Raw genomic sequence first — 27,772 nt, forward strand, 5'->3', positions numbered from 1 at the left:
GACAATGCTGTCAACAGCCCAGAAGAATTTAATTGACTGTGACCACCATCGCGCAAGCCTAGGCTTACATATTACTCAAGTTGTCCATCACTAGCGCATTATTCTGGAGGTATGGACATGCAAGCTTGTGCAAATTTTCAACGTATATTGTGTCTCGGTCTCAAGGATTCTAACATCTTTGGTCAGCCCGACGTTTTAGCGATAAGCTCTTTGCTACTTATTCGGTGTTAGTAAACACTGTGCATCGTGTGCTGTATAGTAGTGTTGTCATCCGGTATTGAGGAGTCGGAGAGATGGTATGTGTAATATAGGTCGTAGTTTTTTTCCAATTTATTGCCCACTAGTTCATGTAAATTAAAGAACTTAGAGACCATACTGTTATGTTCTCATGGATTCAGCTATAATTGTATATCCTTAATGATGAGTGTATCATTGGGAAATTAACGTGTTGTGTGAGATGTTTCTGAACAAATTTTCTTCGTTTCTGATTCGTTGTGTAAAGAGAAGTATAACACTGGGCCGTGTACTGTGTGTGTGGTGTTCGTTGATAACATTTGGCGTTTTAAAATGTAGTGCACAATGTGAGATTGTCATGTTGTTCTTTAGAGACGCGGGAGATGTAACGACTGTAATATGTAGTTCAGAAATTTCCATGATTGCGTCGCTCAGAGAAGTTGTGGCTCTTCTCAGCCTCTCGTAAGTATACTCCAGAATGTAGTTACGGTTCCCTGTACATTCTTTTGAAGATGCGTGCGAAGTTGTCACAAAGCGATATGTCGGATTACGTTACCGATCTCATTTATGTAATAAACTTTCGTGTCCTGATATCATCTTGCATTAGATTCTGAGAAAAAGAAAGAGCGTTTTTAGCAATTTTGTATAGTTGTCGCTTCGCGAAAGTGGTAATGAGTAGTCTACCTTTTTAGATTACCTAACAATTATTGTATATTCTATAGGGCTTCCTCCTGCTTCACGTCTAAAATTAAAATCCGCTGTGCCTGGAAGAGAACATTGCTTTTATCCAACTTATTTTAGTTTTGAGTAAAGTGTCTCGTCACTTTACAGCTTTAACAGTGAGTCAGGTTTTATGTTACCAGGCAATAGCTGCCGGCGCACTAATACAAGCTAATATCATTGGCAACTAAATTCATTGCTTTCTCTTAAAAACAACAACAACTCAGCAAGGAACTTATCGTAACATTACATTTGCTTTACTGTGAAACACAGATTACGTGAGTAGATATAGTGCTAAATATTGTTTTCACTAAATAAATTTTAAAAACCCAGCAGATCAAGAAAAGTAGTAATTCTGATGTGGCAATGTGACTACTGGAGCATCAGAATCTTTATGTTGTTGTTATGATTGTTGTTTAGTTTTCATGGAGCAGTGTTTCAGTTCTGGCCTAAACAGTTTTAACTCCTGCCTTTATAAAGGGAAGAGAAGCTAAGCACTATTTCTCAAAGTCTGCTTCACTCCTTCCCTCTTTTTTTGCGGTAGAATCCTCAGTTCAGATTGTGAAGAAGGAAGGGAAAAGGAGTAGTAGGAGGGGGGTGCCATTGAGAGCAAGATCACCATACATTACTTCTCTAAGGAAGTTTTGACAGAGCTTGATGGGTAATGTTATCCTGTTTGTGTTTTGCAGGCCTTTTTAAGGCCTTGCGTTTTGTTATCTTGGAAACTAACATTTGATGGTATTAATTGCAACTGCCTTAGGTAATTATGATAGTTAATCATCAATAAAGCCTACACAAACTTTTTGTGGAAGTTACTTATCTCCATTGCTGTGTATGTTGAAATTCTCTTCATCTTTGTTGTTTCTTTTGTCTACAGGCAGACATAGATGATAACATGACAGTAACAGTTGAAGAAGAAGAACACCGTCGGAAGCCTGAAGATGAAGTTCGACGCAGAAAGAAGCGTACATACAAAGCACTGAAAAACCAAATGGAATTTTATTTTGGTGATGCTAATCTAACAAAAGATAAATTTCTCATTGATTTAATAGAAAAAGATAAATGTAAGCAATATGAATATTCACATTTCTACAGTACAAGTATAATTTAATACCACTTTCATTTCTTGTTTACTTGGTTGTGTATGTTATCTTCTTTGTTGAGCACATTGATATTCTCGGTAAACATACCCAGTGTCAAAAAAAAAAAAAGTACAGCGTGTGAAAATGGTGAACAACTGTCAGTTATTATAGATGGTCATATTGATTGTACATGTGAAATAATTGATTTACACTGCTGCTCATCTTATCAGCATAGAGTAGAGTTTCTCAGGCCACTTAGATCCTAGGGTTCGAGGGTCTCATGTTTTGCGAAGAGAAGTGAAGGCAAAGATAATATGCTGATTTTAGATGCACTCAGCACCTGGATTCAAACTAGACTCTATCTGATGAAGAGAATGAAGTCAATTATCAAAGTATTGTGTTGAGACATGTAATTGCAAGCTTGAGGTACACCCAGGAATTTAACATCCTATAGAGATAATGTACTAACTGCATGTATGGTGTACCAGCTGCTGTTTTGTGTGCTGCCATAGCAGTTTATCATCATTGGTCATAGCCAATATGTGGTAATATACAGTAGCCAGTGAGAGTTGCTCAATCTTGTATCATGGTTATCATAAAAAGTTGCTTTTTTTCCTGAATATGTCACAATTTCTGAGGTTATGAGTTAGTTTGGATGTAATAACACAGCTTAAATTGTTGCAAGTGAAACAAGCACCAATGAAACCCATATACAACTCCTGAATTCGTCATGTTCAGTTGTGTGACACCATCGAGCCATGATGTGTTTGTTTTGGAGTGGAGGTGAAATGTTGCTGTAGAGGGTGTGGTGTATGAAGTGGTGCCAGTTTAATTATGTGGTGACAATGTGTTTGAGAGGTATGTTTTTGTCATTTAGTGTGCTAAAGTTGTCATGATGTGGAGTGTATGACATTACGTGGTGGAAGAATCAGATGTATTGTTTAGAATGTTGTCATATAAACCAGAATATGTCATAAAATTTAAGCTATTTTCTTAGGTGCCTACATAACTACTAAGTAAGTAGATCAACATTTTTAATTAAATCATGGGAGAAGGTAGGTGGCTCAGTGTTTATTAATATATCAAATGTATGGCTCTATTGTTAATAAAAATTGATCCACCTAACTTCTCTCATGATTTAATTACAAAAAAGACAGTGAATCAATTCAATAAGTATCATAAACTGTTTTCTCAAGGGTTCTGCCTTCTTGTTCTCTGATTCATCATTCACCGCATATAGTTACCAACTGCACACACGCCACAGAAAAGGGAAATACAGAAGTGTCCGATTCCACCCATCTGCTTCCACCCATGACGTCACAAATATGGCGGAAATGACGGTACACCACGACTCCAATATGGCGCCTATGACGTCATTACGTAAACATAACAACAAACACGAAAATACATCGAAAAACCAACATACACACGTTCCACAAAAAACCTAATGACACTAACGAGACAAGTGTGGGAAATTAGGGGTTTCTGGGTGGGGACAAACTAAATATAAACAAATTTAGATACACACCCGCATAGCTCAACAGCAACTCCTAGTACCAGAACATCAACAGCCACAACCACATATTGTAATGGAACACTTCCCTTGACCCCAACACACAACAAATACACTAAGAACAAGAAAAATAAAAACTTACACAACAAAGTTCCGGCGCCGCAACCCAGGTCCTAGGTCGGCCACCACAATCACACACAGGCGCGTGCGCTCACACACACACACACACACACACACACACACACACACACACACACACACACACACACACAAAACCACAAACCAACGAAAAAGTACACAACCAAAAGAAAGACCTAACCCACCCACACCCCAACCCAACCTTCCCCCTCACCCCAAAATAAAATACCCATAAACAAAAACCAAATGCAAAATAAAAAAATCTCAATCACACACTACAACTCAACAAAAACTGCAACAAAATAGATCCTTCACAACTAAATCACAAACTACCACACTCCCACCCCCACCCCCCCCTTGCAAACAGTACTAACAACTAACCCCCCCCGAAGCCGCAGCCACCCACCCTAACCAACCACCTTTGGCATGTACATCTTATTAATTGTCCTTAAAGAAACCCCCCCCAAAAAAAAAACAATGGCCCTCAGGGACGCTCTTCTGCCAACAGTACTCATCTAAATTAGATTGAAGGTTGGAAGTGCGCCTCTTCCCCCTCCCAAGAACTGACTTAACGGCCCCCCACATCCCCTCTACAGTATTTGTACAAGCCCCCATCTCATAATTTTTAAACTCTAAACTATGGTTAACAACTAAATGATTGTACCCCCTCTCACCCAACCCCCTATAAGAAGAAAAGGCATCTGGAACTATAGTGGAACCCGGTTCTATAAACTCCTCAATTAATCCCACTAATTCCACCTTGGACCGGCTCTCCACAACCCTGAAAACACATTCGGAACACCCACCCCTGTTACAGCAGCCCCCAAACCCAGAGACCAACCACAGACTTACCCCTCCCATACTTCCTTTTCCCAAACTGTGACTGGTCCACCACAGCCCCAGGCCCACCCAACTTACCCCTGTACTTAATAAACTGAGAACATACTTCACAACAAAACGAAAACCAGTGAAGCACACTCCTCTCACTCAACGCCAGTCTCATGCGTGCAAAAACTATGTGAGGATCTATAACAAAAGTAATAAGCCATCAATACAATCTCGTGCATACCCGACCTAGACTTCTCAAACCAGGAACCGCGACGTATCGAGCACCACAGGCCATCCTTATGGCAATGCCACATATGACCGTCCCTGGTCCGAGACGCTTGAACTTTGGCCAGTCTCATTTCATGCCACAAATAGAGCACTTGACGATCAGCGCTGTCAAAGCAAAGAGCTGCAAAAATTTAATGAGCTCCAATGGAATCTTGCCCATCATTACATTCAAGTGAATACTATTGATTTTATCCTTCATATCCATACCTAACAAAAACAGCAACAAATTAATTTACTCAAATTAACACAACCTACAGCAAACGGCACTACAATAACTTTCACACAAAACCACTTAATCGTTAACTCACTGAAACCAATTCTGCTCAAAACACAGCCAAAATGCAAACAAGCCACTAGAATGAGTAAGACCAAACTGAACCCATTACACCGCACAACACGAAACCCCAAAATGCACCACCAGAGGGCACCATGAACCATAACACGATGACACCTGCAAACACGCCACACTCACAAACCAAACTCCTCGTCGTCATGACATCACACACCACAACAGCCTTACATCACGGGTCAAAGCCGACGGGTGGGATCGAACGCTTTGGTCGACCCCGGAAAAGTGTCAGTACCGTAAGTGCACTTTTACTATAGGGTTGAAGTGTTTAGGTGTACCGGAGATTAACATACTAGCTTCTGTTGTTGGGGAAGGGTGTTGTTGGTATCCTGGTCTAGGGATGAGCTACATTGTTGAGCTGCAGATTGGGGTACCCGTTTTTTTAGTTGGGGGGGGGGGGTTAAGGTTTATTGGTCTCCTGGTCTAGGGTTGAGCTATATAGGTTAACTGGGGATTGGCTGACCATGATCTTATGATGTGTTTTGTATGGTTTTACTGTTACTTTTTGGCAGTTTTGAGTGTTGTGTCTTGAACAGTGTTATTGCTTTTATTATTGAATTTTTAGTTTTTACCAGCCCAAAACCGCCCTTTTTCCCACAGTTGTCCCAGTAATTTCATTCAGTTTAATCATTGTATTGGTTCGCACGGTATTTGTATTTTTGTGGCTGTTATGGTCAATGTTTTGGTCGCCGTGTCGGGTATGCTGAAAACTGGTTTTCAGCTTGGTGCTGACATTGGTCAAAGCAGAAAGGTGATATCCCAGTCTCCAGTAATCCCTATCCAAATTGATGTTCATGTTGATGATCAAGGAAGAAAACAAATCAGTTTAAACACATTTCATGCGTCCATTCCTAATTTCTTCATAACATTTTATTTCTGTTTAGACAAAGAATAAAGTGGTAGATAACTGTAAGCTTGTTTGTATTAATGCCTTAATAGAGGAAAATGTTGAAAAAACAGTCTAAAGTTTTAGAGCTCACTCAACAAATTGTGGCACCAGTGCAGGAATGCATTTTCATTGTGAGTGCTGTGTGACACCAGCTTACGTCTACATTTACACGGATACTCTGCAAATCACATTTAAGTGCCTGGCAGAGGGTTAGTCGAACCACCTTTACAATTCTCTATTATTCCAATCTCGTATAGCACGCAGAAAGAATGAGTACCTATATCTTTCTGTACGAGCTCTGATTTCCCGTATTTTATCGTGGTGATCGTTCCTCCCTATGTAGGTCGGTGTCAACAAAATATTTTCGCATTTGGAGGAGAAAGTTGGTGATTGGAATTTCGTGAGAAGATTCTATCGCAATGCGAAACACCTCTCTTTTAATGATTTCTAGCCCAAATCCTGTATCATTTCTGTGACACTCTCTTCCATAATTCACGATAATACAAAACATGCTGCATTTCTTTGAACTTTTTCGATGTACTCCGTCAGTCCTATCTGGTAAGGATCCCAAATCGCACAGCAGTATTCTAAAAAGAGGACGGACAAGCGTAGTGTAGGCAGTCTCCTTAGTAAGTCTGTTACATTTTCTAAGTTTTGTGCCAGTAAAACGCTGTCTTTGGTTAGCCTTCCACACAACATTTTCTATGTGTTCCTTCCGATTTAAGTTGTGCGTAATTGTAATATCTAGGTATTTAGTTGAATTTACAGCTTTTAGATTAGACTGATTTATCGTGTAACTGAAGTTTAACGAGTTCCTTTTAGCACTCATGTGGATGACCTCACACTTTTTTTTATTTAGGGTCAACAGCCACTTTTTGCACCCTTCAGATATTTTTTGTAAATCGTTTTGCAGTTTGTTTTGATCTTCTGATGACTTTATTAGTCAATAAACAACAGCATCATCTGCAAACAACCGAAGACGGCTGCTCAGATTGTCTCCCAAATTGTTTATGTAGTTAAGGAACAGTAAAGGGCCCATAACACTATGCTCAAAACAATATGCACTTGGATACCACTTTCTTAACAAACCCTTATCACTGTCCATAGAAATTGTGGTTGCATTGTGATTTCTGTATCAGTCAGCTCTTGAAGAATCTCTTGAGCGTGGATTACCTGGTTGTTACTTCGTGATGCAGTATTACTGAGCAGTGACAGCTTGAAGTCAGTTGTTGACCCTTCTAGTACTTCAGAGAGCCCCAAGGTGGATGTTCCTTCTTCCATTAAGTACTACGTAGCTTGAGAAACATATTACTGGTATGATCTGTTCCCACTCATTTGTTTTTGCTGTGTTGTAAAATGCGGGACAGGTCAACTGATGAAGAAATTCTGGAGCTGCTAGAAAATGTGGTTTTGAAGTTGATGACAGTATTTTAGAAACAGCCAGTGATTTTCTTTTTTCCGTCATATTATAACCAAGAGCCACAGAGGTAAAAATATTTTTACTTCTTTGGACTGCAGCAGTCATATCATGGCCCTACAGGAATGTGCCAGTAGTTGTATAAAAAAGTTTGCAGTTTTCAGCAGGCCTAATTTCAGTAGGCTTCCAGCAGAGCTGAGAAAAATTTGAGTGATATACTCCACGTATCAAATCCAAGTTGAAAAGTTTCCATGTGTTACACATCTTCTGTTCTGTACAAGATTTCCTTGCTGAAGTTAAGAACTTTGCTTTGTGTTGTTATTTATTTGTATTCTCTCTCAATCTTTTCCATGTTTTATTGATTCCTTTATTCTGTTGTTTATAAATTTTCTAATCAGCATTCCGTAACTATGTACTGGATTATTCCATAACCAAGTTGCTGTCCCATGGAGCCTGATAGCTAAATAAATAAATAAATAATTAGTAAACAGACACACATTCTCCATTTGGAATATGTTCTGTATTTCATACTGACAGTATCATAGTAAATGATATTGTATGCTACGCTTATGTGTAGGCTTCAGTTGTTGACCTGCACTTCCCCCACAATGCGATGGCTGTTCACAGCGATGCTCACAGCACTACCATTGTTGGCGCCCCTACTGCAGCATCTGTGTAACTGTAGGCCAAGTTATTTTATGTACACTGCTCTTCTGGTTCTTGGTGTCTGACAGGCACGATGCGTGGGTGAAGAACTCTGTTGACATCATGGGGTTCACTAACAAAGTGATCTCTTGGTGGTGTGTTGGTGCTTACATCCATGCGTCTACGGACTGTTCTGCCTTATGTTGTCTGTGCTCAAAAGTGCACACTGGTGGAGTTAGTGGCGGTTTTTTCGTGGCTACAGGCTATCTCCTTCCATCTGAAAAGAAATCTTGTTTTTACATTTGTTTGTGTGGCCATCTTCTGCAGCAGCTGTTAACATCTGTTATTATAGGTTATCTGCCTTGAGCTGACTGCAATGTAACTAGAAAGAATTACACCAGATGTGTTTCATTTTTATTTACAAAGCATCTCCTGTGGTATTCTGTAAATTGGGTACACATGTTTGTACATTTATTTTTTGATTCTTTTAGGTGAAAAACAGTGTTTTCTTTATTAAGTTAGTTTGCAAGCTACTTACGGTTTTCTTTACATAATCTGCTCCTTCCCCTCTTACTAGCAGTGGTTGGTGTCGACAGGCTTCATTTCACATCTGCAGTTTTTGGCATTTTGCATTATTTCCCGTGCTGCATTACTTATAATTGACTTTCTTAACTGTTTTCTTTCATCACTGCCGCAGTATTTATGCCTATTCATTTGTTTTCATTCACATTGTGAGTTTGCCAACCTATGAAACGATTTTGTGTGTGTGTGTGTGTGTGTGTGTGTGTGTGTGTGTGTGTGTGTGTGTGTGTGAGGGGGGGGGAGAGAGAGAGAGAGAGAGAGAGAGAGAGAGAGAGAGAGAGAGAGAGAGGGAGTTAGTGAAATTGTCTTGTATGTAGGTAGAGATGCTAGAGGAGTGGCTATTTTTCTTTTTTTCCAGGGGGGGAGGAGGGGGAGGAATGGCAGGGATGGCCTGGACAGTGATTGTGGGACAGATCCGGGAGGAAATGGTAGTGGTAAATGGAGCCTGTGGTTATATGTGTACTTTTAATGTTATATTAAGGGGTTAATCAGTTTAATGAGTGTGTGGTTTGCCAAGTTGATCTGATCATTTATGAGTTGTTTCTTTTCTGTTATGGGTTTTTGGATGTGGTAATTTTCTTGTAAGGTGAGTAGGTATGTTTTGTTGTTTATCATTATAATTTCCATGTCTGTGTCTCTGGTTGTAATTTTATATTCGTGTTGGTGAGAGTGTTCTGCAAAAGTCGAATGATTTGTCCTATACTTCCATGCACATGTTCTTTGTATCTGGTATCAAATGTCCTCCTGGTTTGACCTATATATCTTCCATCACATGTATTGCATTTCAGTTGGTATATTCCTGATTTCTGATACAGATCGGTTTTTCCTATTGTTTTTGGGAAGTATTTCTGAATTGAGTTGTTGGTTTGGTGCGCTATTTTTGTGCCTTGTTTTTTGAAAATATTGGATACTCTGTGTGTGTATTTTTGGTTATATTTCACTGTGTACCATCGTTTACTTTCTTTTTCTTTCACACTTTGTGTTGTTTCTATCCTTGTATTTTGTGTATTTGTTATGTGTGATTTTGTCCTTGTGTTGGTGACAGTTGGATGTTTGTTCTTTTCTGTTTCTTGATCAGTTTTGTTACTGTTTTCTTTGTATCCATTGTTTGTGGCTATTTGTATTATAGTATTCATTTCTTTTTTGTAATTGTCTGTATCTAATGGTACTGTGTTTAGTCTGTGGAGCATGTATCTAAGTGCTGCGTGCTTTTGAGAAGTGGGGTGCTGTGATGTCTTATGTATAATTGTGTTTGTTGTTGTCAGTTTTCGGTATATGGCAAATGTGTGTTGGTTGTTTTGAATCTTCATGGTCATGTCCAAGAAATTTAACTGTCTATTTTGCTCTTTCTCTATTGTAAAATGTATCTTATCATGAACAGAATGTATGTCTGTGCGTAACTGTTCAGTTTTATTTTTTGGCTCATCTATCAGGCACAAGATATCCATATGTCTAATCCAGTATAGGTTGTTGTACCTATTTGGCACTATTTTGTTAATATAATCTGTTCTACATGGTTTGTAAATATGTTTGCTATGGTTCTAGACACTGGAACTTTGTAAATAGAATACATTATTGAACTGAAAATAATTCTTTTCTGTTATTAGCTCTAGAAGCCTGACTGTTTCTTTGATGTATACTTGTGGAAGTGTGTTGTGTGTCTTAAAATTTTGTTCTGTAATGTTTATTGTTTCACTTATTGGTATATAGGAATACATATTCTCTACATCAAATGACAGGAGGGTGGCTGTGTCTGGAACTTGGATGTCTTTTATGTACTGAATCAATTGTGTGTTTTGTTTCTTATAGTCCTGTCTTCTTGTAATTTGTAGTTTTCTGATAAGATTTTCAACATGTCTCTTGCAATTGGCTAAGTGGGAGCATTTCTATAATTCACAGTAGCTCTGACGAGGAGCCCCCCCATGAACCATGGACCTTGCCGTTGGTGGGGAGGCTTGCGTGCCTCAGCGATACAGATAGCCGTACCGTAGGTGCAACCACAACGTAGGGGTATCTGTTGAGAGGCCAGACAAACGTGTGGTTCCTGAAGAGGGGCAGCAGCCTTTTCAGTAGTTGCAAGGGCAACAGTCTGGATGATTGACTGATCTGGCCTTGTAACAATAACCAAAACGGCCTTGCTGTGGTGGTACTGCGAACGGCTGAAAGCAAGGGGAAACTACAGCCGTAATTTTTCCCGAGGGCATGCAGCTTTACTGTATGATTACATGATGATGGCGTCCTCTTGGGTAAAATATTCCGGAGGTAAAATAGTCCCCCATTCGGATCTCCGGGCGGGGTCTACTCAAGAGGATGTCGTTATCAGGAGAAAGAAAACTGGCGTTCTACGGATCGGAGCACGGAATGTCAGATCCCTTAATCGGGCAGGTAGGTTAGAAAATTTAAAAAGGGAAATGGATAGGTTGAAGTTAGATATAGTGGGAATTAGTGAAGTTCGGTGGCAGGAGGAACAAGACTTCTGGTCAGGTGACTACAGGGTTATAAACACAAAATCAAATAGGGGTAATGCAGGAGTAGGTTTAATAATGAATAGGAAAATAGGAATGCGGGTAAGCTGCTACAAACAGCATAGTGAACGCATTATTGTGGCCAAGATAGATACGAAGCCCACACCTACTACAGTAGTACAAGTTTATATGCCAACTAGCTCTGCAGATGACGAAGAAATTGAAGAAATGTATGATGAAATAAAAGAAATTATTCAGATTGTGAAGGGAGACGAAAATTTAATAGTCATGGGTGACTGGAATTCGAGTGTAGGAAAAGGGAGAGAAGGAAACATAGTAGGTGAATATGGACTGGGGGACAGAAATGAAAGAGGAAGCCGCCTTGTAGAATTTTGCACAGAGCACAACATAATCATAACTAACACTTGGTTTAAGAATCATGAAAGAAGGTTGTATACATGGAAGAACCCTGGAGATACTAAAAGGTATCAGGTAGATTATATAATGGTAAGACAGAGATTTAGGAACCAGGTTTTAAATTGTAAGACATTTCCAGGGGCAGATGTGGACTCTGACCACAATCTATTGGTTATGACCTGTAGATTAAAACTGCAAAAAGGTGGGAATTTAAGGAGATGGGACCTGGATAAACTAAGAGAACCAGAGGTTGTACAGAGATTCAGGGAGAGCATAAGGGAGCAATTGACAGGAATGGGGGAAATAAATACAGTAGAAGAAGAATGGGTAGCTTTGAGGGATGAAGTAGTGAAGGCAGCAGAGGATCAAGTAGGTAAAAAGACGAGGGCTAGTAGAAATCCTTGGGTAACAGAAGAAATACTGAATTTAATTGATGAAAGGAGAAAATATAAAAATGCAGTAACTGAAACAGGCAAAAAGGAATACAAACGTCTCAAAAATGAGATCGACAGGAAGTGCAAAATGGCTAAGCAGGGATGGCTAGAGGACAAATGTAAGGATGTAGAGGCCTATCTCACTAGGGGTAAGATAGATACCGCCTACAGGAAAATTAAAGAGACCTTTGGAGATAAGAGAACGACTTGTATGAATATCAAGAGCTCAGATGGAAACCCAGTTCTAAGCAAAGAAGGGAAAGCAGAAAGGTGGAAGGAGTATATAGAGGGTCTATACAGGGGCGATGTACTTGAGGACAATATTATGGAAATGGAAGAGGATGTAGATGAAGATGAAATGGGAGATATGATACTGCGTGAAGAGTTTGACAGAGCACTGAAAGATCTGAGTCGAAACAAGGCCCCCGGAGTAGACAATATTCCATTGGAACTACTGACGGCCGTGAGAGAGCCAGTCCTGACAAAACTCTACCATCTGGTGAGCAAGATGTATGAAACAGGCGAAATACCCTCAGACTTTAAGAAGAATATAATAATTCCAATCCCAAAGAAAGCAGGTGTTGACAGATGTGAAAATTACCGAACTATCAGCTTAATAAGTCACAGCTGCAAAATACTAACACGAATTCTTTACAGACGAATGGAAAAAGTAGTAGAAGCCAACCTCGGGGAAGATCAGTTTGGATTCCGTAGAAACACTGGAACACGTGAGGCAATACTGACCTTACGACTTATCTTAGAAGAAAGATTAAGGAAAGGCAATCCTACGTTTCTAGCATTTGTAGACTTAGAGAAAGCTTTTGACAATGTTGATTGGAATACTCTCTTTCAAATTCTAAAGGTGGCAGGGGTAAAATACAGGGAGCGAAAGGCTATTTACAATTTGTACAGAAACCAGATGGCAGTTATAAGAGTCGAGGGACATGAAAGGGAAGCAGTGGTTGGGAAGGGAGTAAGACAGGGTTGTAGCCTCTCCCCGATGTTGTTCAATCTGTATATTGAGCAAGCAGTAAAGGAAACAAAAGAAAAATTCGGAGTAGGTATTAAAATTCATGGAGAAGAAATAAAAACTTTGAGGTTCGCCGATGACATTGTAATTCTGTCAGAGACAGCAAAGGACTTGGAAGAGCAGTTGAATGGAATGGACAGTGTCTTGAAAGGAGGATATAAGATGAACATCAACAAAAGCAAAACAAGGATAATGGAATGTAGTCTAATTAAGTCGGGTGATGCTGAGGGAATTAGATTAGGAAATGAGGCACTTAAAGTAGTAAAGGAGTTTTGCTATTTGGGGAGCAAAATAACTGATGATGGTCGAAGTAGAGAGGATATAAAATGTAGGCTGGCAATGGCAAGGAAAGCGTTTCTGAAGAAGAGAAATTTGTTAACATCCAGTATAGATTTAAGTGTCAGGAAGTCATTTCTGAAAGTATTCGTATGGAGTGTAGCCATGTATGGAAGTGAAACATGGACGATAAATAGTTTGGACAAGAAGAGAATAGAAGCTTTCGAAATGTGGTGCTACAGAAGAATGCTGAAGATTAGATGGGTAGATCACATAACTAATGAGGAAGTATTGAATAGGATTGGGGAGAAGAGAAGTTTGTGGCACAACTTGACCAGAAGAAGGGATCGGTTGGTAGGACATGTTCTGAGGCATCAAGGGATCACCAATTTAGTATTGGAGGGCAGCATGGAGGGTAAAAATCGTAGAGGGAGACCAAGAGATGAATACACTAAGCAGATTCAGAAGGATGTAGGTTGCAGTAGGTACTGGGAGATGAAAAAGCTTGCACAGGATAGAGTAGCATGGAGAGCTGCATCAAACCAGTCTCAGGACTGAAGACAACAACAACAAACTGACGAGGAGATCTTTCTTATGTAGCTTTGGTTGGCATCGGAGTGAAAGTGCACTGAGATTTGTTTGTATCAGTTTTGTTTTTTTATTATTTTCTATTGTATGCTCATTGTGTTTCTCAGCTTCGTTTGCAATCTGTTTATTGGATCTGATTTTAATTTTATAATTTTATTTTTTGTGATGAACTCTTGTATCTTACCGATGTATTGCTCTTTATCCATGACAACCACTGTGCTTCCTTTATCTGCCTTTGTGATGCTGGTGTTGCATTCATGTAGTTTCTTTCAAAGTTTTGTCTTTGTTATAGAATCTTTATTGTTTCGGTTTCTTCTGTTTTCTTTCATCTGTGTTGTTATGTTTTTGATTTCGTTACTGACTAGCTCTCTCGTCAGACCAATGTTTACTTCACTTGTTTCATTTCTGTTTTCCTGTGTGAGAATGCTTTCTGATTAAACTATGACATTTTCTATGTGTTTTTCATCTATCTGTGTGCTGACATTGTGTTTCAGACCTATTTTGAGTAGTTCTATTTCTTCTGTACTCAAAATAGTGTCCGTGAGGTTGACTAGTCTTGGACAGAAATGGTATTTTTCATTAGACTGGGTGTAATTTATGGCTGTGTTGGGTGTTTGTTTAGCTTTTAAATTTGCAATCTTTTGTTTGTGGGTTTTTCATTTCTTCTATTACTGCATATGTACGATTTTCAACATTGCTAACAAGATGGGCAAAAACAGCGGTATTATTCAGAACACTCATAAGATTAAGGTGTGCTTTATATAGTTCCCAATTTAGGGTTTGATTTTTGGCATAAAGAGACCTGATTTCATAGTTTAGCCAAATTTTTTGAGCTTTTTGTTTTGTTTTTTGTGCACTGGCAGAACTGTTTTTAACCTGTGTTGGAATTACTGACATCAAGTAAGGGAATAATTTATTGACAAAATATGCTTGAGGTCTTGTAGAAAGGAAGCAATACTGTTTGCTTCACTGAGGCACTATTATTGTTGCACAGTTGTACATGACTTTTTATTGATCTTTTTTTTAAACTGTGTCCACACATATGATATGCTTAATTGAAGTTGACTGGCTTGATGACAGTGAAAGTGCTGTTACTACAAAGCTTCTGGCAGAAGGTGAAGTAGCACAGCTCCTGTCAATTTCACAGGCTCTACACTGATGGTGACTGCCATTAATTGAACATGTTTGATGGATACAAAAACTTGCAGTATCAACGTCATTTATTTTGTGTCAGCAGGGACGGGTGGCAAAAGTTTAGTTCAGCCCCAGTGTTGTACTTAAAGGTTTTTTGTGCAGTAATGTTACCAGCACTCACCACAAAATGTGATGGGAAGGAAAGAGGACGTGTCAGATGCTGGGTGTATCCAGCCAGTGAGAGAGCAGCAGACAGATGACATGTTTCAAAGCAGTACTGTTACATTCTCACGTCAGTATAATGCTATCTCTAAAATCATAATACATTCAGAAGAAATGGGAGAATATTTTGACGACCAAGATTATTAATTTAAGCTATAGTATTAGATCACAGCCTAATTACAGCCATGTTATTTGTAAAATATTCAAAAGAAACAAATATATATTGCAACAAAGATTATTAATTTAATTTTTGTGAGTGAAACTGTTGTACCCCAACCTGACCTAAGCCTTGGATTCACCTACAGATCAATCTGTTACTACAACCAGGTAATTTGGCTTTCACAATTGTTGGCTTCGCCAACTCACAACTAAATTTTCACCTTGTAACCTATCCACAACCTTGTAATCATGTAAGTGGAAACAACAGTCAAATATTTATGACAACAAAAATTATAAATTTAACTGCTGCTTGTTTTACTCGCAGCAATTTAAGCTGTGTTACTAGGCCCCAGCCTAACCACAACCTCGTAATTCCTGATGTACTTGGCGCTAGACATTCATTTTCTCACCTCTCATTTATGTGAAAGTATCATCCCATTGGCTTCATGAAACTGATGTGTTGCCAGTATATGAGCAGTTCAGAATCCGGGACTGCAGCTGGCCCTGTTCTAGACTTTACCCAGAACTGGCAGTTGTCCTAGAGCGTAAATAAATATAATGTATTGTGCATAAATAGGAAGAGAGATCCTATTGTTCGATTACACTAGTGGCTGAAAGCCCTGCACCAGGCAAGATGTGAGAGTTTTGTGATCTTGTAAACAAAGTCAGGTTTTAGTTATTTTTTTGTTTATCTTCTGATGCTGTAAACTTAGGTAGACCTTAAGTTTTCTTGAGTCAGAAATGTTGGACAAGTAGTTGCATATAAGCCAAATTTTTGAAAACATGTTTACATGTATTTCAGTAATTTAATTGACTTATTCGTACTAAAGTATTATTTTACAATGAATGAAAAGAGCCGATGTGCTGTAAAACAATTAGTACCAGCGTATGTTGTGTTTGATGCATTACTTTTTTCCATTGAGGTGACTGTAGTGACATGGGGATTGGGAAGTAAATGAGCCTCTTAAGTGGTTTTGTAGGTTACTGAGTAGAGATAGGCAGATAGTGGAACAGGAGGGAAAATTGTTGCCTTTCAGGCTGAATTAGACAAGGCAGGGAAAGACCTGGATGGATTGTGGAGGGAGAATGGTAGAGAGGGGTGGGAAGTGGCAACAGGTAGCATGGTAGCATGAGGAATTAGAAAATAAGTTTGACCAGTTGGTGAGCTGCAGGCAGGTGTAGATGTAGGCAAGGCTCAAAGAACTTGCAACAATAATAAGAAAAGTAAGAATGTAGGGGAGCCAATAAAAAAAAAGAAATTTTTGTTGCTTGGTAGTTCTCTTGCGAGATAGTATTGACAAAGATCCTGGGTACAGTATAGAATCTGACCTTGTAGAGATTGCATCAGCATCAAGACATGTCAGTGTTGAGTTTATATTTGCTCTTAGATGCCATAACCTACCTCATTTCAACACTTCTGTGAGAAGAGTTAATTTAAGAGTTGGAACAGCTGCTTATATCGGGTGCAGCATGAAGTGCGACATGACATTCTTAGAGTGGCATGTCCCAGTTTGAAGCTTCCGTGGTGACAAAAGATGTTAACCACATTTAGTGGTAGTTAAGTGTCAGGATATCTCGCTGTGGGAGATATTATTACAATATGTAGAGACGGAAGAATGGATTGACGCCATCACTGCTGCAATGTGAGACAGCGAATGTTTGTCTCCACCTGTTCTGTGGGTTTGCTTGTTTCTTGGTGGGAGGCTTTGGAGGTGTTTAGATGACAAGGAGAAAAGCACATGGCTACAATAGATGCTGCAACAAGTGAAAAACTTACTTCTTGTCTTGCATTTGTACAACATGTATGGGATGACCTGTCAGTCCACCAAGTATATGATATTGTGTTATTTTAAGAGACAATTTGAATACAGAAAGTTTAAAGTTCAGTTTTTTTATATCATTGAAGTAGCTTGGAGGACAAGTAATGCTCTCTTTCAGCACCTATCCACGCACATGGAGATGAAATTCTGGTAGTATGTAAAGGCTGTCAGTGCCACCAAAGTTAATTTCCAGTCCCTAGCGAGTGAGACAGAAACTGAAATTGAGGATAGCAAAGGAAAAGCTTACCTCTGTTTTCAAATGTTCCTTTACAAAAGAAAACCTGAGAGAATTGCCCCAATTTAATCCTCAGACCACTGAAAAGATGAATGGAATAAATAATAGTGTCAGTCTTGTTGAGAAACAGCTGAAATCGTTAAAATTGAACAGAGTTCCAGGCCCCAATGGAATCCCTGTCAGATTCTATACGGAATTTGTGGCTAAGTTAGCTCCTCCTCTAACTATGATCTATAATAGATCCCGTGAACAAAAAATCATCCCCAGTTCTTAGAAAACGGCACAGGTCACATCTGTCTACAAGAAGGGTTGTAGAAGTGATCCACAAAACTACCGTCCAATATCCTTGACATTGGTTTGTTGTAGAATCTTAAAACATATTCTGAGCTCAAACATAACGAGATATCTAGAACAGAATCACCTCCTCAGTGCCAGTCAGCAAGGATTCCGAAAACATCGATCATGTAAAACCCAACTCTCAAATTTTTCACATGACCTGCTGAAAGGTTTTTATCAAGGCAGCCGGGCAGATGCGGTATTTCTTGATTTCTGAAAAGCATTTGACTCAGTACCACCTCTATGCATATTGTCAAAAGTAGGATCATAAGGGGTGTCAACTGAAATTTGTGACTGGATTGAGGACTTTTTGGTAGGAAGGGCACAGCATGTTATCTGGGATGGGGAGTCATCGTCAGATGTAGAAGTAACTTTGAGAGTGCCCCAGGAAACTTAGTTGGGGCCCTTGCTGCTCATGTTGTATATTAACACATTGCAGTGGGCCACAGGGACTGCTGCAATCCCTTGGAAGTCGTACATTTTGCACCTTTTTTGCTTGGATCCTGACCAAAACATGTGAAGAAAAGCAAAACCTTTCAACTGATGTTTGTATTATCATCCTATATCTCAACATTAGTTTTAAGTTTTTTGAAAGATATCCCATATTTCCAGAATCATTATATTTTGAAAATTAGAAGATTCAGAGGTAGAGGAAAAGTTTGTAATTGCGATATATCAGAATTTATTATAAAATAAATGTACTTAACTATTTCATTGAATTTATACAACTCTTTTCATTGAGCAGAATTTGTCTTTGTGTGATATTGCTTGAAACAGTCAGATAGACACAATCTTACGTTACATTCTTCTCACGACCATCTGGCGTGCGGTTCTAGGCGCTGCAGTCTGGACCCGGAAGACCGCTACGGTCGCAGGTTTGAATCCTGTCTCGGGCATGGATGTGTGTGATGTCCTTAGGCTAGTTAGGTTTAACTAGTTCTAAGTTCTAGGGGACTAATGACCTCAGAAGTTGAGTCCTATAGTGCTCAGAGCCATTTGAACCATTTTGAACACCACCACCTGGTTTCCCTTCTCACTCATTTGCCAGTGCTGCGTGCGCCCTTCTCAGAGCAAGCAATGCAGTATCTTTATGCATACTTCTTGCTTGTTCTTGATGGGACTCGAGTGGGGAAATGCCTTGCTGTTCGCCGGTTTGCTACTGAACCCTGCTTTTCATCTTCATTGAAAGCTTCACCTGATTTCTCGAATATTTGTTTTCCCAGGTTCACCAAAAAAATAAACAAGCTGGTTTGTTTGTGAAAGACAAGCCGAAGTTTCTTGTACAGAATGTAAGAATTGACCACGCACATCATAAACACATGAAAAAATACCTTTTTCCACCATTTCATTGTTCACTGTTGAAAATAATAGTATGTCACTAGCTGATCTCCATGATCAACACCAGTTTTATTTTTATTATAATCAGGTATGAGATCAGGCTTCAGTTTTTTTACCATTCCAGTCTTGGATTTTGTCTTGTCATTGTTTAGTAGAAAGGGCAAACACATCCCTAGTATCTTTCCAGTGAAGTGCTAGCACGGAATTTTTTCTCTGGAATACTATTTCACCTCTTTAGCTTATTCTGTTTGAATTCCTGTAGTAGGCCTCTTCTGTTTCTCATTATTGTGGCAACAGCAGATGTGCCCTCATCAAACAATCTTTCAAATAATTTTACAGAAGTATAAAACCGGTCTATGTACAGTGTATGACCCTGAATCTGCACTGTTGTCTTTTTCACCTTAACCAGTGTACACTTCACAGTTCAAAACATATCCTGTTGCTGAATCACTTAGAATGGAAAAATTTGATACCACACCTGCTCGGTTTGTTCTTGATATATACTTGAAATCGAATTCTCCCTCTGAATGGACATAAACCTTCATCAGCTATGAGATTCTCGCCAGGGTAAGAACTGTTCTTGCTTTTAAGTACAAAGTTATCAAAAATAGGTCGGATTTTGTGTGTGGATCATGGTTTGGTTGTTGACCCCTTCATACGTAATTATCATTGTTATTCACATGAAGCATAAAGTAAATTGACCTAAATCTGTCTCTCTTCATGATTTTTGCAGGTAAAGAGGAATTTAGTATTAGCTTGTGGACATTGTGTGTCGTAGGGTAGTAATAACACACTTTAGACATTGAATATACATTTATGAGGCACAGAAGTAAGTGAATACAACATGGCAGTACAAATGTAGCATGCCAAGAGAACATAGACAAAGATAAATCAAAGATGATTGAGTACACTGCCCCTCCATCCCACCCCCGCCCCCCTTGACACTGCAGAGCATGGCGGAGTGAACACTTGAACACAAAATCTTCATGCCGGCGCGGCAGTTGAAGGTGGTGTCCAGCGCGAGAAGCCAGAGTCACGTACGTCCGAGTGCTGCGTAGGTGTTGACTTATCCATTTCGTGGGATGCCGTATTGAATGCCGTACCCAACAATGCTGGAGAATGATCCCAGTTACTCTTGTTCTCGTGATGATAAGCAATCGGTGCAGATCTAAGATTGCAGTTCGGGCGATCAGCATAAGAAGGGCTGGGTAATGTGGGGTTTTGGTAGTATGTTCTACCCCCATCCCTTAATAGAATTGCCTAAACACCTCAGCAGTAAAGGAGCTCACATTATTTGGGACTATGGATTGTGGCAGCCCAAAGATCCCAAAAATGCTGGTTAAATTCTGGATGACTGCTCGGGTCGTCACACCTCTGGTTGGCAACCATGTAAATCTAGTACACGCATCAATACGCACCAAAAAATATCTATTCCCCTCCTTAGAACTTCGTAACAGGCGAACGAAATCGATACACATTCATTGAAAAGCTTTCTCTATGGGTTTTTACACCGAGTAACCAACCCTGGTATCCTGACCTGGCTTGTTCATTGCACGTACCTGACATCAGGCTACCCTCTTACAAATTCTCTAAATGTGCCACCTCCCTCCCCACTGGGGATTTGTGAAGATATTTGAACAACAAAGGCACCAGTTCCTTAGGTGCCACAGTCTTTGGTTGCCTCTGTCCCTGTACCTTACAACACAGGACTTTCCCCTTGAGTATATTCAGGTTAACCTCCTCGCCATTTTTAATCCTTTGCTTTATACTCCTCAAATGTGGCTCCCGGTCGTGGAAATATCTCATATCCTTAAACAGACTGGGGATCTGGGTAAGGATGGAAGTAACCTGCCCAGCCTGCTCCCATTTGCCCTGTGGGGAATGATCGGTGCAACTATCCTCTCCCTGGTCAAATATGCAGCTCAATCCATCTGCCAACACGTTCTCTGTCTCCTTAATGTTGCGAACATCAAACCAGAATGCAAGAATCCTAGTCGCCTATCTTGTGATTCACCCATTTTTTGGGCCTAGCCAAGATCCAGGTCAGTGCCTGATTATCAGTTTCCAAATGAATTTCCCATGTTCTGGATAATACCTATACTTCTCCGTCCCCAACAAAACTGAGTTTCTACTTTGTATGTGGAGTTCTTCTTCTCCAATTCATTCAAGCCCCTAGAGGCATAGGCAATAAACCTCTGATTCCCACCTCTTTCCTATAGGAGACTCTGCCAATTCCGTGTCCGGATGCATCAGTCTGCAAAGTGGGCTCCTCATTAAAATCAGATAGAACTGACACTTGTGCTGATTGCAATGCTTGTTTAAGAGCTAAAAATGCAGCCTCCTGAGGATGACCCCAAATAAATTTGGCTCCTTTCTGACACAATTCATTGAGAGGAGCCACTTTGTCAGTAACCTCATTAATGAATTTTCAGAAGAAATTAGCCATTCCTATGAACTGTTCGACCTACTTGACATTTCGTGGCTGAGACATTTGATTGATAATTTCTACCCTACCAGGATCAAAACAGACATGTTCCCCAGACACAATATGCCCCACAAACTTCATCGATGGAGAAGCAAAAACCACATTCTCGGGGTTTACTCTTAGACCTGCCTTTCTTAATTGTCCAAGGACCTCTTGTGAGTGTACCAGATGTTCTTGAATTGTTTTATGATATACAACTAAGTCATCTAATTAGTGGTACACAAACTTGAACTTATCATCAGAAAATGTGCCATCCATTAATTGCAATAGGAAGCAGTCCTTGCCACTAAATCATCTAATTAGTGGTACACAAACTTGAACTTATCATCAGAAAATGTGCCATCCATTAATTGCAATAGGAAGCAGTCCTTGCCACTAAATCAAACAGAATTCTATTGAATTTGAATAAATTCAAATTAATGACAAATGCAGTGATTGGTTTGGATCTTTCATCCAATGTTTTCTGAGTGTAAGCTTAGTTGGTATCCAATGTGGTAAGCACCCAAGCTCCTTCAAACCACCCAGAGCATGTGTGCAAGTCCAGTAAGTGTAAAGACCTTTTTTTATTTAACTCCCTATGGCCCACTACTGGATGATATTCTCCATCAGCTTTTGGTACTAGAAATACGAGTGCAGCATAGGGTGGTTTAGAAGGTTAAGTGACTCCCTGTTGCAACATTTTTCTTATGTTTTCCCTTAATATCTTCATCATGGAGGGTGCGGCGGTGCGGTTCTTTCCGTCCCTTTACGACGAACCTGCACCTACCTGTGAACATTGTCTCAGCAGATCATCAGTAGGAAAGCCGAGTGAAACCTACTGTACTTCGACGTGAACCAGGCTGCAATTTAAGTCACTAATCTATGTTTCAGGAGAAATTTTTCACACAAATGAAAGTTTGGAAATTTTGTCCTCAGCTAATATATTCTGAAACTTAGGTGAACAAGTATCACTGCCAAGCCCGTGCTAGTCTTAACACAGTCACTCATAATCCCTTTCACTCACGTTAGCAAGTTTATGGTGTTGCATTTCCCGAAAACATAATAGCTACAAAAATACTGATTGTTTTTGATTGATAATGCTCTCCAAATATTAAGTCTGTCGGTACCAAATGCAGTCACAATTTTTAGCCACCGACCTGCTCAATACGCCACACAGAATATATGTCTTTTCTCGTCACACAATTCACTTAAAAATTCCGAAATTTCTACACACACATCGGAATAATTATGCCGTCACTTTCCAACACTTTTGATGTATGAAACACTGCTAGATCCGGCAACTTATCGTTTCCGTCAGAACTACTCCTACACACGTCCGATCTGTTTCACGGCTAGGCTCCCACTCTTCTCTAGAATACTCTCTGTCTTCTCTACCAGCAGAGAAAGGCACGCGAAGGATATTGCTTTACCATTGGTCAGTTTACTCAACAGCCAATAGCAAAACAACACTCAATCTGCGCTTTTCATCAATAACCAATCGCAAAATAGTAAACCTAACGACTGCACTTTTACCGATGTAATTATCTAATATGCTGAAGTTTTGCTTCTGCATAAAGTTATTTACTATTGTTATTTATACCTGAATTATCTTTCCCTTTACCATAAACTTACTTTACAAATATATTCTACAAAAATCCCCTTTGTCCACATACATACTTCTTCGAAATGTTCCCACACTAAATCCTACTACATAACTCATTAAACAATTATCTTCATACTAATCTTAAACCACACTCACGCATTATTCATACTGCTAAAATACATTTATAACATTTTATCTACACAAAAAAGACATAGTAACACTTTATGAAAATACTAGAACAGTTTATGAAAAACATTCTATTACTTTAGTGCACTCTAGTGGGCACAATCAAAACTAAAATCACAGTCCAATATTGTCCTCTATCGGCTGATACATAAACTACAAGCGCGTCCAGTCTCACGTCACCATCTGTCACTATCCAGCTCTGAGGCACATCTCCCACTTAACCGCCTCCAAGGCAGGATCGTTATACGGCGCTACGCCTCAAGGGGGGCAGTCCTGTATGGCATAGCCTTAACCGGCATGTCATCCACCAACTCAGTGCCATATTACAGCATCCGTGTGACCCACAGTTCTGTTGTTAACACAGCAGGAAATTTGGATTAGAGAGCTCAATCTTTTTCATGACAAAGATATTAAAGTGATCTAACAGTTTGTCACGGAGTCCCACTTCAATGTGGTTCCTCTTTACCCACAGCCATGGTAACACCTTCACCATGCTGACAGAACCTGAAGAGCATCTGTGGTTTAAATTTACAATGAAATCTCTCTCCTGCCCAATCTGGGATCAAACCCACTTTCTTTAAAATATCAGCGATCGCCAGATTTCTCGCAATTTTCATATCAATTTTTTATGTAAAATCCCCCAAGACCACTTTCACTAGCTAACTTCCTTTGACTGTTAGAGTAGATTTACCTGCTGTGATAAACAGCCCCCTGTCCACTGACAGTCTTTCCCATTTTGGTGAAACAGTCTTAATCAATTGCTGACGTAGTACTGCCTAAATCCAATAATGCACGAACCGGTTCATTATTCAAGGCAATACAGCCAAACGGCACATATGAGCTTGTCCTGTCTTTGGTACAGTAATTGTCATAACTCAGGTTGCAAGGTCTTCCCCCATACAGTCTCTTTTCATATGACCTGCTTATTACAATTACATCACTTCAATGCTGAGTTATGGTCTTTTGATGAGCTAGTCTCCTCTGTACTAGCTGATCGTACCCCTGCCTGCTCGGGTTTTTTGGAAGTGCAAGCATTCTTAGTTAGCAAATTTTTCCCTGCACGTTTCTTGATCAACATACTGCCTAGCTTGAATCTACCTCACAAGTTCATCCAGTTCCAAAAACGTGCCAGGTATCTGACAAAATAATGCCCTCTGCCTATTTTCAAGATTCAATCTTTCTAACAGATGTCTTACAACCTGTTCCTCCATGTTATTATGATCCCACGCACATACACTCCTTTTAGTATGATGAACATAAATCAATTAAGGATTCTTTGAAAGCTTGCTCCATTTCATAGTGGTTATACATTACTTCCATCAATGCTCGAGGTGGAATGACCTTAATTATTTGGAGCCTGCATTCCTGCCAGGATTCCTTATGTTGAACGGCTTTCAAATTTTCCTTGCACATCCAGTGTTTTACCATAATAGCTGGTAATCTAAATTCCTCAATATCACTTATTTCCATCGCCAAGGCTTTCTGCCAAATTCTAACAAAAAATAAAAAAATTCCACAATTGAATTGACTGACGCTAGCAAACTGCAAGCATACTGATTCACGACAGCTTCCAATGGATTTTGCAGCCTGGTAAACATAGTGTCCCTAATTGTTTGCCCCTTGTCCCCATCATGAACTACTGCTTTACTGTCCGAATTCACACCTGTGATGTTATCATTTTTCTTAAACCATTCTTCAATTGTCGCACTGTAATCCTGTATTTCCCTCGCCCTTTGCACATCAACACCAAACAAGTCATTCAGTCTCTCAGTGTAATGATTGAAGTGGCCCTGTACCCAACACATGTGACTAATGAAACAACTACTAATATCTTGAATAATTTCTATGATTTCTACCAATGCATCACAAAGAGCAGCAGCAGCCAAGCGTACGTCTTTGGGTGTGGTTACTTTATGTACACCAGCAGATGACTGTGCTGGCGTATTTATTCAGTCAACTCCTGTACAGTACCCCTTGGTTCTATACCACGTCACCTCAGTTCATATACAAGCTCACCTTGACTCTGACAAACTGAATCCTCAACAACACAAGGCATTTTGGAAAATACAAAATAATAGGTATCCACTTCTTAACATTAGAAATCACCCTCCCCCACTCAATCAACAAACCATGCTCTGATACCAAAAAGTAACAGCAAGCTGGAAGTCAGGGGGCGGAATGATTGGTTGAGCATTATGGGCTCTATACTTTTCATGACATTTATTTAAAAAACCAAAACAAAGTCACTCCAGAAATTTATAAAATTCAACACGCAGTAGTGTCTGAAATCATTCATTAACGAAAGTTATCCATAATTGTTGAAAAACGCAACAGTAAACACATCTCTGTTAAACAATAGACTTGCAGCCCTTAGGCTCCTCAACATACACAAATGTTAAATAAGAAAATATCCCAACTATTAAATGTAAACTTGTATTTCACGAAAGATCGTCAACTGGCAATAAGAAAATTTATGCAAAGTCCTCCCTGAAATGATTTGGCGACTTCTGTATAATCAAACGTAATAACAGTACAAAGTGTGACAGAGGAACAGCTTCTTATGCTAGAGTCACCCACTGTATGTCCGTTCAGTGGCACCATTAACAGCACTACATGAAAGACAAGAATAGCTTGTAATTATGGTGCATTAAAATAAGTTCTTCAAGAGAAACAGTGCCATTAGCATTCAACAAAAGAAATCTTGCAAGTGGGCTTATGTATAAAAAAGACAGTATTCTACAACGATTTATGAAATTAAGCAATGTGTCTTCCTGTCTATCAGTGTGTTGCTGTGGAATCAAATCCTTCTGTACAATGTCAGTCTTTCTTCTTGGTTCTTGCATCTTCCATAACACTCATACACATCTACTTTAATGCTTGTGGAACAACATAGTACAATAAAATGCCACCTGTAACAAACTTGAATTAATAACTTGCATGGTCAATGTAAAGAGGTAGTCAATTCTACAGTAATCCAAAGGGCCACTTCATTGGAAGCATGATGAGCATTATAAGTGGTTTACTATGAAACCATGACAGTACCAATCTCCAATATCAGAAACACTTAGCATCCTTGGTGGCAGTACCTATTCCCTTGAACATAATCACAGCTTGGGCACGTAATCATCAGTGCATGTTCCAACCCAGTTGCTGTCAAATATGAACAGAGTTCCTCCATGGCACCACAGTAACTGAGATCGAGGCTTACTGTCTCACCACTCTCTTCACCTCATTTCACGCTTTGTGCGCCACCTCAAGTGTGCGAACAAGACTCCTGCCAGTAAACAGCTGCATCCCTGTTGGTGTCGGACACGAACCTGATGCCCTCTGAAGGTGAAGTAATGAGCCGCAAGCAGTACCAGTGCTGACCTGGCATACTATAGTCTGATTTAAAGGAGTTGTCACTTGACAGACAACAGGCTGCAGGACTCCCGCCACCAATCAACCAATGGCAGCCGGCACTGTCGGCTGCCACTGCGTTGCCACTTCGTCCCATCCTTATTTTCACTCACTGTCCTGTGATAGACTTGTAAGTGCATTATTGTGAAAATATGATTTGAAATCTCTTAAAGCAGAACTGCTTTTTGTCTATGATTACAGATGTCGATCTTGCAATTTTTTTGCGCTTCAACAAGATACGAGCATTAACTTCAAATATAGAAGATATTGCAAAAGCATTAAGAGACTCTGAGATTCTGTCCGTCACCGAGGATGGGACAAAAGTGTACCGTACAACACCAATACACATCAAGGAAAATGAGGAAGATTGTACCATATATGTGGTAAGCAGTGAAGGCTTCTGTGTTATTTGCTTAAGTTCAACAAATCTTGAAATTCAGGTCTTTGTATAAAGAACAGTAATTTTTGCAAACAATTCATCGTCTGTCTCTTTCAGGAGCAGCTCCCACCTGATGCTGATCATGAGTGGCTCAGGAGAGTATTTTCATCTTATGGTGAAGTAGTATATGTTTCAATACCGAAGTATAAACCAAGTAACAAAATAAAAGGTTTTGCATTCGTGGAATTTGACACCCCAGAGGCAGCCAACAAAACACTGGAGGTTTGTTGAACTCTCTCTCTCTCTCTCTCTCTCTCTCTCTCTCTGTCTCTCTCTCTCTCTCTCTCTCTCTCTGTACCAAAAGTCACTCTCATTCTAATAGCAGAATAGCAAGATATCCTTTGCAAGCCTAGATAACTGCTGTGATTCGACTTGGTGTGAATGAGTGACTCAATTCTTGATGTTGGAGACTTGGTTATGTGCATGCCTGCCAGATTGTGTAGATGCAGCACCTAACTTTTGACACATTCAGGTGGTTCCAGAGTTTTTGATCACATTCAAGTTGACTACATTTGTGGGTCATTTGACAGCAATGGTTACTC

At 39.7% G+C, this 27,772-nt stretch overlaps 1 protein-coding gene across 1 annotated transcript in view; it reads left to right on the forward strand.

Annotated features, from left to right (window-relative positions):
• Nucleotides 1–200: 200 nt before the first annotated feature.
• The window catches only part of LOC126416908 (la-related protein 7), a 107,475-nt gene continuing 79,903 nt past the window's right edge, over nucleotides 201–27,772 (forward strand). The window contains exons 1-4 of the mRNA XM_050084794.1: nucleotides 201–296; nucleotides 1,832–2,018; nucleotides 26,993–27,174; nucleotides 27,288–27,452. Of these exons, the coding sequence (XP_049940751.1) occupies nucleotides 294–296; nucleotides 1,832–2,018; nucleotides 26,993–27,174; nucleotides 27,288–27,452 (537 nt within the window). The 5' untranslated portion in view covers nucleotides 201–293. The remainder of the gene's footprint in view (nucleotides 297–1,831; nucleotides 2,019–26,992; nucleotides 27,175–27,287; nucleotides 27,453–27,772) is intronic.

This window comes from Schistocerca serialis, chromosome 1 (assembly GCF_023864345.2).
Source record: "Schistocerca serialis cubense isolate TAMUIC-IGC-003099 chromosome 1, iqSchSeri2.2, whole genome shotgun sequence".
In the NCBI taxonomy this organism is placed as follows: Eukaryota; Metazoa; Arthropoda; class Insecta; order Orthoptera; family Acrididae; genus Schistocerca; species Schistocerca serialis.